The sequence below is a fragment of the Marmota monax genome, unplaced genomic scaffold, assembly GCF_021218885.2.
Source record: "Marmota monax isolate L192 unplaced genomic scaffold, Marmota_monax_Labrador192_F-V1.1 WCK01_AAM20220418_F8-fsc00005, whole genome shotgun sequence".
Classification (NCBI taxonomy): Eukaryota; Metazoa; Chordata; class Mammalia; order Rodentia; family Sciuridae; genus Marmota; species Marmota monax.
This window is the reverse complement of record NW_026692254.1, coordinates 28,789,631-28,802,472: the sequence shown is the minus strand read 5'-3', so window position 1 is coordinate 28,802,472 and position 12,842 is coordinate 28,789,631. Positions and strand designations below refer to the sequence as shown.

The 12,842-nt window shown below is 35.8% G+C and overlaps 1 protein-coding gene across 1 annotated transcript in view; it reads left to right on the top strand.

Moving 5' to 3' along the window:
- The window catches only part of Iqgap1 (IQ motif containing GTPase activating protein 1), a 106,581-nt gene that overhangs the window by 39,555 nt on the left and 54,184 nt on the right, over nucleotides 1-12,842 (top strand). Inside the window, exons 5-8 of the mRNA XM_046437959.2 lie at nucleotides 3,505-3,581; nucleotides 9,736-9,803; nucleotides 11,505-11,618; nucleotides 12,542-12,720. Of these exons, the coding sequence (XP_046293915.1) occupies nucleotides 3,505-3,581; nucleotides 9,736-9,803; nucleotides 11,505-11,618; nucleotides 12,542-12,720 (438 nt within the window). The remainder of the gene's footprint in view (nucleotides 1-3,504; nucleotides 3,582-9,735; nucleotides 9,804-11,504; nucleotides 11,619-12,541; nucleotides 12,721-12,842) is intronic.

The following is a 12,842-nucleotide window of genomic DNA, read 5'->3' as shown; positions in this document are numbered from 1 at the left end:
GTCATTTTCCAGCTTCAGAGTAACCAAAATCCATAGGTTATTTTATATTTCAAATTGTCAAGGCAATATAATGACATTTCTCCCTGTGTCTGTTTTTGGTGGTGGTTGTATAGCAATATGCATATTCTGCATTTTTTCTCAGGAGTTTATTTTTGTGCTGCTATTAGTGAAATTGCTACTCACTAGATACCCATAAAGGCCATGTCGTCCTTGGAGGCATGGTTAAGTTTGTCTTTGACCTACTTTTAAGAATTTATTTCCCCTCAAACAATTAGAAAAACACAAAAGATGTATTTGTAAGGATTTTCCAGCCTGCTTATAATAGAAAAATTGATAGCAAACCACTTGTTCCTTCACTAGGGATACTATTGGTGTTAAAGTCAAATATGGGTGCCATTATATGTCCGCTTATGTAGACAAAGGAGCTGTCTTCACGTATTAAGTAGGGGGAAGGAAACCAGTTTACGGTTATAAGAGCTTGTGTCCGGCTAACTCATTTCTGTGTGTTGGGATTAAGAGGTGGTTTTTATTTTCATTATATGTAGCTGTGGAGTCCAAATGTTTATAACTAAAGAAAGAATAAGAATAGTGATGTGTGAAGTATCAGAAAGTGGCTTACACCACTTGGAAATGAATATTTGATATTTAGTGTACTGCTGAGCTCAGTATTAGCTCATGTCTGTTGAAATGAGTTAAATCCAGAGCTGAGTCTTTGTAAAAGACCAGCTTTTATCCTCTTTTTTTCAGAGCAGAGTGCTGAAATTCTGTTCCTTGCCACTGGTATGTTTGAGAATTAGGCCCTACAAATGTCAGGAAATGCAATGTGTCAAAATGTTTACAGCTGCTTGGCCTTTCTGTGCACCTGTAACTTCCTGTTCCTGTTTTTTTATATAGTGTATCGCCAGTGGTCAATGACAATTTAACTTCTGTTGAATGGTACTAAGAGCTTTTTTAATATTTGCTACTGCTGGTAGTGTTATTACTATAAGATGCCTTCTTATTGATGTAATTTTAATTACTTTTTTGTTTGTTTGTTTACTAACAGTAGTAACAAACATAGAGTTCCCCAAAGGCTTTCAGGGACAGCATGGTAATCATGTCTGTAGCCTTGGAATATCTACCATACATGATGTAGGTCCAGAAGGCTTCTGAGTAACATGAACTAAAGATACTTCAGCCTAAAAATATATTGATACCCATAAAATAATGTATGGTGTGTAATTTACAGTACATATGTAGTGTTTTGGGATGTCTTTCTTAATCTCCTATGATAAGTATAGAAAATTAATACAATGATCTTTTGCTTCCTGTCCTTTCTTTTTTTTAAAGAAAATTTTTTTTTAGTTATTGGTGAACACAATATCTTTATTTTATTTTCATGTGGTGCTGAGGATCAAACCCAGTGCCTCACACATGCTAGGCAAGTGCTCTACCATTGAGCCACAACCTCAGCCCCTCTTCCTGTCCTTTCTGATTTTTTATTGTAATTGATATTGTTGGCCACCTTCTCCCTGAAATCTTTTCTGATTTTGAGTTTTTAAATTGTTTTTAATTTGCCCAAGTATTCTTGATTACTTGAACTCTTCCACTTTTGTTTAACTCTGTCAATGGGCATTTTTAAAGATGCAATCTTTTTAAAGCTATTTCTCCCATTTTTGTGGTTTCCGTTATTAAGATTCATTTGCTATAAGAAGAACATGGTACCTTCAGTTGGTTGCGATCATTTCTCCTTGGATAGCTTTTTATCACCTAGAATTTTTTATATCTAAAACTAAACCTTTCTTTTCCCCAAGTAAACGTGCCCTTCTCTATGATAAGTGAGACCATGTCATCATTATTACAGTCATCCAAGCTTAGAACCTTGGTGAGATCTTAGTCTAACCAGTCATTTCGAAAACCTTCTTCATTTATGTGAGATTATCTCTTTTATCCATCCACTGTTTTATATATATAAGAACTCCCCGGCCTGCCTCTCCAGCTCCAGTCTTTTCATTATTCAATATATCCTATGTCCTGTCTCCAGTCAGATCTTCCTAAAGCTGTTTTTATCCTTACCCTTAGTTCCAAAGCTAGGGGTTTTCTTTATGTCCTGCTTATCAAGATCAAAATTGTCTGGCTTTTAAGTTGCTCATAGTAATCTGATTCCATCATACTGACCCAACCTTATTTTTCTATTACTTTCTAGAAGATATTCTGTATATTCTTGAAAGCAATGGGCTATATATTTCCTTACTCACAAATATGGTTATTATTGCTTTAACTTATTCTTTTTTCTTGGTATCAGGGATTGAACCCAGCGGCACTTTACCACTGAACTATACCCCTAGTCCTTTTATTTTTTATTTTGAGGCAGGGTCTGAGTTGTTTAGGGTCTCATTAAGTTACTTTTATTTTTTATTAAGTTACTGAGGCTGGCCTCTAACATGTGATCCTCCTGCCTCAGTCTCCTGTGTAATTGGGATTATAGGCATGTACCATTACACCCAACTCTGCTTCATTTGTTCTTATAGTTTCTCTTGGTTGGAAAATCTTTTACTGTCTATTAGGATTCACTCATTAGTTTAGGACTTCATAGTCTGTTTTCCAAGAGGTCTTTATTACTCTCCAGATTCTTCTAATCAACTCATTATTCAGTCTTTTGCTTCCTATCCTCTGTTACCCTTTATTTCTCTAAATCACAGATTGGGTTGTATGGTGCCACTCTACTAGAGAATAGGTCTTCAAATTCAAAGCTATTGCCAGTCTAAACCTAATGCTGTTGCTATTCTACCTCATTGGTTAACCTGTCAAATATATAGGATCTTCAGTGACCCTGGCTCTGAATTTGACATTAAATTAGCAGTAACATAGACCTAGTTCCCTGCCTTTCTGGGGCTTTTAGTCTGTTGGAGTAGCCATTACCGATAACCATAGGTAATTAGTTAATTGCACTAAGTGCTTTCAGGGAAAAATACCTGTCTTCTACATTCCCATATCCACCCTCTACTATATATACTTTATTTTTCTATCTTTCTACTTCTTCAAAGTATTATAGTACATTTCATATTTAATGTTTTTTTTTTTTTAGTGTCTAAATATAGTAGTTTGCATACACTAAAAAGCATGTAGTGTTTGTTGTTGAAGTATTAATCTGACATAGTAACTAAAAAGATTGTGGTCCTTTAACGCCTCATACACTTGCCACTGATTTAAACTGAAATAGAACTTGGGTTTCATTTACCTGTGTCTGGGTCTGAAGTAACTAAATCACTTTTTACACGTCTAATGAAATTCAGTGGGTTGACCAAATAAGGATTCCCCAAATACTTTTCATTATGTATTGCCACATCTTACTCCTTGCAGTGCTTATGATGAAATGTTTGTTCAACCTAATGAAGTGATTTTCTGAATGCCAACAATGTTTTTTAATTGTCCATAGTTTTATTTGTTTTATCGATGATTGGTGAATGATTACATGAAATCAGTGGATGGATAACTTACTCTGCTTGTTTTATTTCTTCCTAGATTTTTTACCCAGAAACCACAGATATCTATGATCGAAAGAACATGCCAAAATGTATCTACTGTATTCATGCACTCAGGTAATTAGATTTTCTTGGTAAAATAAGCAGTTTAGGAGTGACATCTCAATTGAGTGTGTGTCTTTGTCCATTGGAAGAGTGAACACATTTTTTCTTTAGCTTCAGGATTTTCAAATAGGATAGAAAGCTGCTAACCTCACACAGTGGTGAGAAACAGCTGTGTTTTTCCAGGGAGTAAAGAGAATGGATTTATTTATTCCCATAATAACAGATAGTTTTGTTGTAAAAACACGGCAAAATCTTTCATTATTGATCTAGTGTCTCTGTGACCTCCGCATTTCACGCCGGTGCTGTCTTTTGTTTAGTCATCTAGGTCCTTGCCTTTATTAAGCTATTTGTTCACTCATTCAGTAATTTTTATACCAACATAAATATGATAATAGGAACTGAAACAAATTATTTTTTGCACAGCTTCATGGTAAATTGGGAACATGATTTAATTTCATATCCCTCATTCTTAGAATCAACAGGTGTATTCGATTGGAAGGAAAAGGCGATATCTCTGGAGGGAGGGGGGAATGGGAAGAGAGGGGATGCCTATCATATACTACAGTAATGTAGAATAATGTAGTATTTTAGTAGACTTATTTGATGGCCACAGGACTAACGGAGAAGATGGGAAAAGTGAGTGAGACATGAATATAAGATTTCTTTGTTTGGATTGTACCTTTTTAGATAGCATCTTATGTGTGTGCTTAATAAATGTTGATTACATGAATGAAGGTATTGTATAATATTGATCTATAAGAAGCCTATTGTCACTCCATGGGGTGCTGCACTCTGTAATCATAGCTATTCATCAGGAGGCTGAGATAGGAGGTTTATAAGTTTGAGGTCAGCCTGGGCAACCAAGAGAGACCCTGATTCAAAATAAAATTAGATAAAAAGGGCTGGGGGTGTAGCTTAGTGGTAGAGTGCTTGCATAGTATGCACAAGACCCTGGGTTCAATCCCTGGTGCTACCAAAAAAAAAAAAAACCTATTTTTCTGAGTTTCTCTTCTTTCATTTTTATTCCTGGTACTAGAGATTGAACCTAGGGCTTCACACAAGCTAAGTACACACTGTACCACTGAGCTACAACTCCAGCCTGTTTACAGTGTGTTGATCACACATAATGCTGGTATCATTGGAACCAATGTGAAACACACAAAAGAATGAATACAGCTAAGGACTAGTGTACTCTTGTATTGAGAATATAGCAATTTCATATGTGTGTGTGTCTAAGCCAAAATCAGATTGATTCTGAGATTGTGATTGGCTTAGTGTCCTCAGTATTGATGATTTTAATTTTAATTTTATTTTTTGTCAATAACCTTATTAAAATTGTACCTATAATGGCTTTCTGAACTTGGCAAATGCAGAGGCTAAATTGGCAGAATTTCTCTCTACTAGTACTATAGCAGTAATGTAACCAGGGTCCCAGGCTTCAGTTCTCTGAAATACAGATGAGGATTAACTGTACCTTTCTCATGATGGAGTCAGAATGACAAAAGGGGGAGGTCCACTATTGTTTTCCATTTCTCTTGCATATGCAGTCTATGCTTAGAAAGTCTACACAGAGCAGTGTGTTCTGCTTTGAGATTTATAGTTTCTTTCCTCTCATTTGGTGTTTTTCCTGAAAGTGGGTTGGCACTTCCTACTTGATGATTAAGTAGGAAGTGTGTGTAATTTTTCAGAGCCTCTTCTTTTACCATAAGACACAACAGTGTTCCAGGCATGTTCCTCACCTCACACGTATTGGGGGTGGCATCACCTCCCTTTGGATCAACTGTGATAAAGAAGTATTATTTATGTTTTCTTTCTGCCCTGCCCTCCCTCTTTAAAAGTCATTTGTTAAGGCATTATTCCAGGCATGATCATTGTACTTCAGTCATAGTTATTTTTTTAAATTTTTTTTCATTATAATGGAAATAAATTCTTTTTTTTTCTTTTATTGATTTTTTTAAAAATACACAACAGCAGTGGAATGCATTACAATTCTTATTACACATAGAACACAGTTTTTCATATCTCTGTATATAAAGTATGTTCACGCCAATTTATGCCTTTATACATGTACTTTTTTGTATTACAATTCTTAATACACATGTATACCACAATTTTTCATCTCTGTTTGTATATGAAGTATGTTGACATCCAATTCAAGTCTTCATACATGTACTTTGTATAATGATGTCCATCACATTCCACCATCCTTGCTAATCCCCTGCCCCCTCCCTTTCCCTCCCACCCCTCTTCCCTATCTAGAATTCATCTAATCCTCCCATGCTCTCCCTCCCTACCCCACTATGAGTCAGCCTCCATATATCAGAGAAAACATTCGGCATTTGTTTTTTAGGGGATTGGCTAACTTCACTTAGCATTATCTTCTTCAACGCCATTCATTTACCTGCAAATGCCATGATTTTGTTCTTTTTTAATGCTGAGTAAAATTCCATTGTGTAATATGCCACATTTTTTAAAGCCATTAATCTACTGAAGGACATCTAGGTGGGTTCCACTGTTCAGCTATTGTGAATTGTGCTGCTATAAACATTGATGTGGCTGTGTCCCTGTAGTATGCTGTTTTTAAATCCTTTGGGTATAGTCCAAGGAGAGGAATAGCTGGGTCAAATGGTGGTTCCATTCCTAGGTTTCCAAGGAATCTCCGTACTGCTTTCCATATTGGCTGCACTAATTTGCAGTCCCACCAGCAATGTATGAGTGTACCTTTTTCCCCACATCCTTGCCAACACTTATTGTTGTTTGTCTTCATAATAGCTGCCATTCTGACTGGAGTGAGATGAAATCTTAGAGTAGTTTTGATTTACATTTCTCTGATTGCTAGAGATGATGAGCATTTTTTCATATATTTGTTGATTGATTGCATATCCTCGTCTGAGAAGTATCTGTTCAGGTCTTTGGCCCATTTGTTGATTGGGGTTATTTGTTTTTTTGGTGTTTAGCATTTTGAGTTCCCTAGCTTTTTTATATTCCCTAGAGATTAGTGCTCTATGTGATGTGTGAGGGATAAAAATTTGCTCCCAGGATGTAGGCTTTCTGTTCACCTCACAGATTGTTTGCTGAGAAGAAACTTTTTAGTTTGATTCCATTCCATTTATTGATTCTTGGTTTTAATTCTTGTGCTATAAGAGTCTTATTAAGGAAGTTGGGGCTGGGGATGTGGCTCAAGTGGTAGCGTGCTCGCCTGGCATGCGTGCGGCCTGGGTTCCATCCTCAGCACCACGTACAAACAAAGATGTTGTGTCCGCCAATAACTGAAAAAATAAATGTTAAAGTTCTTTCTCTCCCTCTCTCTCTGACTCTCTCTCTCTCTTTAAAAACAAAAAAAAACAAACAAACAAAAAAGGAAGTTGGGGCCTAATCCCACATGATGAAGATTGGGCCTACTTTTTCTTCTATTAGACGCAGTCTCTGGTTTAATTCCTAGGTCCTTGATCCATTTTGAGTTAAATTTTGTGCATGGTTAGAGATAGGGGTTTAATTTTATTTTGTTGCATATGGATTTCCAGTTTTCCCAGCACCATTTGTTGAAGATGCTTTTTTTTCCCCACAGTCATAGTTATTTTTAAAGATAACACTCTATTCTTCATTATTCTTAATGTATTTGTATACTTTCCATTTCCCCCTAAGTTTTGCTATTCTGAGAATACATTGGAGACTTGGGGGTGTGTAGCTTAGTGGTAGAGCAATTGCTTAGCATGCAGGAGGCCCTGATTTTGATCACCAGTATTGCCAAAAAAGAATTCATTTGGGGGTCAAATAGGCCCCTAATCCCAAATTAAAAAAAAAAAAACTTAATATTGGGGCTGGGCCTGTGGCTCAGTGGTAATGCACATGCCTGGTATGTGTGAGGCACTGGGTTCGATTCTCAGCACTGCGTATTAAAAAAATAAAGATCTATCAGCAACTAAAAAAAAAATTTTAAACAAAACAAAAAAACCTTAATATTTCTGAAAATAAAGTTTTAGTGCAAGCTCTTTTGTTGGCAAAACCTGGTAAGGATTAATTGAGGTTATTTAGAATATTTATGTATACTTGTATGTTTCTCTGCAGAAAAGCAATGTATTGATTATGGGTGCTGCCCCAGCACATCCTGGGAATGTCTTCTAATACCATGTACACTATAGAATCTTTTTAATATTTGAAACATTTCTACATTGATGCATGTCTGGCTCAAAGAATTTAGATAAAGGACTGTGTATGGATTCTGTTTGCTAATTAACTGTCATAAGAGTTCTTATTAATAATCTTTGAGATTAGTTTATTGATTTCTATTTTACTCTGTGTCAGCAAAGATAGTTGGAATCAAGATTAGCCAACACAGCTTGCTTCTTGTTATTGCTACAAAATGTAGCTTAAATAGGGAAAAAGAAAAGTCTAAGCTTAATGACACGCTGACCAGATACAGGTGTTTTTAGTTAGAAGCATGAAGCAGCCTGAGTGAAGGTTGGGAAGTAATGTTCACTGGTAGGGTTTTTAAGTTTTGAGTTTGAAGCTAAGTGCTTTTTGTGCTGGATTAGAGTATTTGAGTGGCTATTATGATTCTATTTATAGCTCCAGTGTTTCCATAAAATACTCCTAAACACTTCCTCATAAGTAAGGAAAGGTACAAGAAAGATGGTGCCCACACTCCTACTTTTTTCATCAGCCAGTGGTATCTTTGTACACTTTTAATTTACCATCAGATGACATTAAAAGTGACATTTTATGTCTCTTGGGCTATGAAAGTAATGTCCTTAAGTTTTTTAAAATGTGGCAACCATTTTTCTATTTTATAATGGGAATAAAAGGGGAAGAAATTCCTGGAGAAAATACCCTTACTACTGGGCACAGTGGTGCATACCTGTACTCCCAGAGGATTGGGAGGCTGAGGCAGGAGGATCGCAAGTTCAAAGCCAGCCTCAACAATTTAGAAAGGCCCTAAGCAATTCAGAGACTCTGTCTCTAAATAAAATGTAAAAAAGGACTGGGGATGTGGCTCCTTGGGTTCAATCCCTGGTACTATAGATAGATTGATTAGATAGACAGATAGATAGGGCTAGGGATATAGCTCAGTGGTAAAGCTCCTCTGGGTTCAATCCCCAGTACAAAAAAAGATTAAATACTGTTATTAATCAGAATATAAGTCAGGCATATTAATGGAGAAAATATATAAGGGGACCTATTACATGTATAGAAAGTTATTGATTATTTTTATTTTGCTCTGGAAAACTTCTTGAGTAGTTATAAAATCTTCTGAGAGAGCAACTTTATATGGTTTCATTTTGAATGTTTTGCCCCAAAGGAAAACACTTAATCATATACATGGCACTTCTCTGAGAAAATATTTAACTGCTGTGGATATATAAACAGAAAATTCAGTGTGTTTTCAGTTCTACATTTGGGTTTATTGTATACAATTTAAGTTTTGATCAGTTCTGTGAATGCAGTGTGCATGATGCCTATATATATTTAAATGATGCTGAAGTTTATAGATAATTTGCAAAAACTGTAGACAATTAAATTTCTAGGATTTGTTTCTGATGTATTTTTTTGTCTTCTCCCTTATTGTTAACTGTCAATGTCTGTGAACTGTCCATTTGATCTCTTCTAACTTAATCAAATCTAGTCTGCTATAGTGTTATAATACACTAACCTTACCCAAGTTTACAGACACTTTCTATATCTGAGATATAGATTCATGTTTATGATCTATAGGCTCTGAGTGGATATTAGTGAATGAGACTTTTATTGTTCCTTCTTTCATGGAGCTTAGAGTCTAATGAATTTCTTTTCTTTGTTTGTTTGTTTAATTTAAAGATTAAGGTACATAATATGTACTTTATTAAAACTCTTGAATTACCTGAATTAAAATTTTATATCAGTAATATGAATTCAGTGTAAGATTTACTGTCTCAGAATGACAATTTTTCATGACAGTTTTTAAAGTGTCACCTAAAAGTTATTGATTATAGGAAGATAAACAGAAACCAAGAGACCTCACTAATATTAGTTATGTTAAAATTAATACTAACACCTAATTATACATTATGTTTATGCCAGAACTTGGATTTGAATTTATGTCTGCTGATTTCCCTGACTGCCAGTTTTCTTTAAGAGCAGCAGGTAGGTACTGCTGGGAGGCCTAACTCTTATATATTATGTCTTCTAGTTTGTACCTGTTTAAACTAGGCCTGGCTCCTCAGATTCAAGACCTATATGGAAAAGTTGACTTCACAGGTAAGAAGCTACATGCTTGGCAGGAAATGTTTGATTTATTTGAAACAGGCTGGAAAGTCAGCAGCACCAATTTTAAAGAACTAGGGCTTTAAAAATACTCTGGAAAAAATGATGAAAGAAATATAAATAACTTGCCTTTCTTAATGTGATGGACAGAACACTAAACTTGGAATTTCAGGCTGTGTTCTGTCACTTACAACCTAGGTATGATTAGTAAATCTGTTTTCTCATATGTAAATTGAGTAATTTTAATTTGTAATATATATAAAACATAATTGTATTAACATCTAACATTAAATGTTCATGTATGGTAAAAAGAAAGTTTATAAGTCCTTCCCATTCCTGTTGTGGGCAAAGCAAAGGCAAATGAATAGGAAGTGAAAAGATGCAAAGATAGCATTTTAGTAATTTTAAAGTTTAACCATCTTTGGGTGGGTGTTTTTATACATATTAGTCTTTTATTCCTGTTACAAAATACCTGAGACACTTTATAAAGAAAAGAGGCTACCAGGCACATTGGTGCACACCTGTAATTCCAGCAACTCCAGAGGCTAAGGGAGGATCCCAAATTTAAGGCCAGCCTTGGCAATTTAGTTATTCAGCGAGACTGTCTCCAAATTTAAAAAAAGGCGGGGGGGGCTGGGGATGTAGCTCAGTGATAAGAGCTGGGTTCAGACATCAGTTACCCGTACCCCCTAACCCCCCACATATAAGAAACAAGGCTTATTTAGCTCATAGTTTTGTAGGGTGAAAATATAAGATCAGGTGACCCTACTGATTTGGTTAGGCCTCTGGCAGATGGTATGGCAGAAGCATATCTGTGAATAGGGGATCACCTTGCAAGAGAGGTGCCAGAGAGCTAGGTGGGGCCAGAATTTTTTTTAACAGTGTCTTCTGAGAACTAACTCAAGGTTAGTTCCAGATCTACCTGCGTCCTGAGAGCAGTATCACCAGTGACCCTAGAGCCTCCCAGTAGATGCCACCTCTTAAAGGTTCTACCACCTCTCACATTATTGCACCTAGTACTAAGCCTTTAACACATGAACCCCTTAGACAAACTGGTAGCATTATGTGTATTTTCTGTAGTCAGGTGCTTGAAGAGGATGCTTGGGGAGAAAAAAAGCAGAGGTTAATATTGGTTAGGGGTAAAAGAGATTCAAGTTTTTTGAACTAGTGATTATTTTTTAGGCCTGGGAGTTTAAGAATTAATAAGAAAGCTTTTATCTGTGACATTTTTCCTTCCAGGGAAGTTGTTGACCAGATGTGGGGCAAAGGTCAAACCTTACATGTTGTTTTCTTTATCATTTGGCTTTCTGTCTTAGAAACAAAGTTATTGAGTAGCAGCTACTGATTTGGATTTTAAAGACTGAGATAACTGTGATTCACTTTTTGAGCTCCCTTTAAAGCTTCCATTTGTAAGTTAATTGTAGGAAATGCCATAAGTAGCAGTTTTGAAAACTTTCCCATAGGGTCTTCTCACTTTATAGTTAACGTTCAATGCCTAATTAATGTTTATTGATTACAAATTATATAGTAGGTACTATGTTACATGCTCCCATGTATTATTTCATTAAATCCTTTTAATAACCCTAAGGAGTAGATGCCATTTTCACTCATTTTATAGCTAAGGAATCTGTTTCCTTCTCTGAGTTGTGAAAGGGTACTTAATTTGCTTGGTTGGGTCTTCATTCTTTTCTGTAGAAGAAGAAATCAACAACATGAAGATTGAACTAGAGAAGTATGGGATCCAGATGCCTGCCTTCAGCAAGATTGGGGGCATCCTGGCTAATGAGCTGTCTGTGGATGAAGCTGCATGTAAGAAGAGAGAGATTTTCTGGGTTCAAGTGGGATTGTTACTATAACTTGTAGTGATTAATACTGTGGTGATGATCTTGGACAATAGGAATTCTGCTATCAAGTTTAAGTCTATAGATGGGATTTTAAACATTGCTATAGTCTTCCATGCCATTGTTATTTGGAAATGAATTATCAATTTTGATTAAAAGAAAAACATTTAGAAAGTGAGTTCTACATTTCATTGCCTTTTTTTTTTCTTTTTTAAAAAAAATTTTAAAGATATTGATAGACCTTTATTTTATTTATTTATATGCGGGGCTGAGAATTGAACCCAGTACCTCACATATGCCAGGCAAGTGTGCTAATGCTGAGTCCCAGCCCCGGCCCCAGCCTCCATTTCATTGCCTTTTGAAGGGTTTCTTATTTTCTTTATGGTATTCACTAGGTCATTAAGGGTGAACATTTTCCATACCAAATAAATGTTCCTTCTAGTGTTCCCTCATGAGTATTTCCCTGTGTGACTGTAAATTCAACATGGATCATAGGCAGAGCTGTGGCTTTGTGCATCAGAGACTAGGTTTGCAGGATCTAGGGAGTTACTCCTCTAGCTCCAAGTGTTTTTACTCTTATTTATGCAAAGGAACCTTTTGCTGGGTGTGGTCACACACACCTGTAATCCCATCAACTCGTGAGGTTGAGGCAGAAGAATTGCAAGTTCATGGCGAGCCTAAGCAATTTAGTGAGACTCTGTCTCAAAACTAAAAGAAAAAAGAAAAGAGCTGGGGACATAGCTCTGTGGCAAAGCACACTGGGGTTCAATTCCCAGTACAGGAAAAAAAAAAAGTTTTTCTCTGTAATAGGGGATGCAATGTTGTTTTGTATCTGTATATATCCTTTAGTAATTTCAGTATTCTATGCTTTGAATTTTTTTTTTTTTTTAGTACATGCTGCTGTTATTGCTATTAATGAAGCTATTGATCGTAGAATTCCAGCTGACACGTTTGCAGCTTTGAAAAACCCCAACGCAATGCTTGTAAATCTTGAAGAGCCTCTGGCTTCTACTTACCAGGACATACTTTATCAGGCCAAGCAAGACAAAATGACAAATGCTAAAAACAGGGTAAAAATGGAATATTTTTATAATTAATTTATATTCTTCTATCATTCGGTATGACTCCACTTTAAAAAAGTTTTATTAAAGTATAATTTACATACAATAAAATCCATGCATTTTAAGTATAC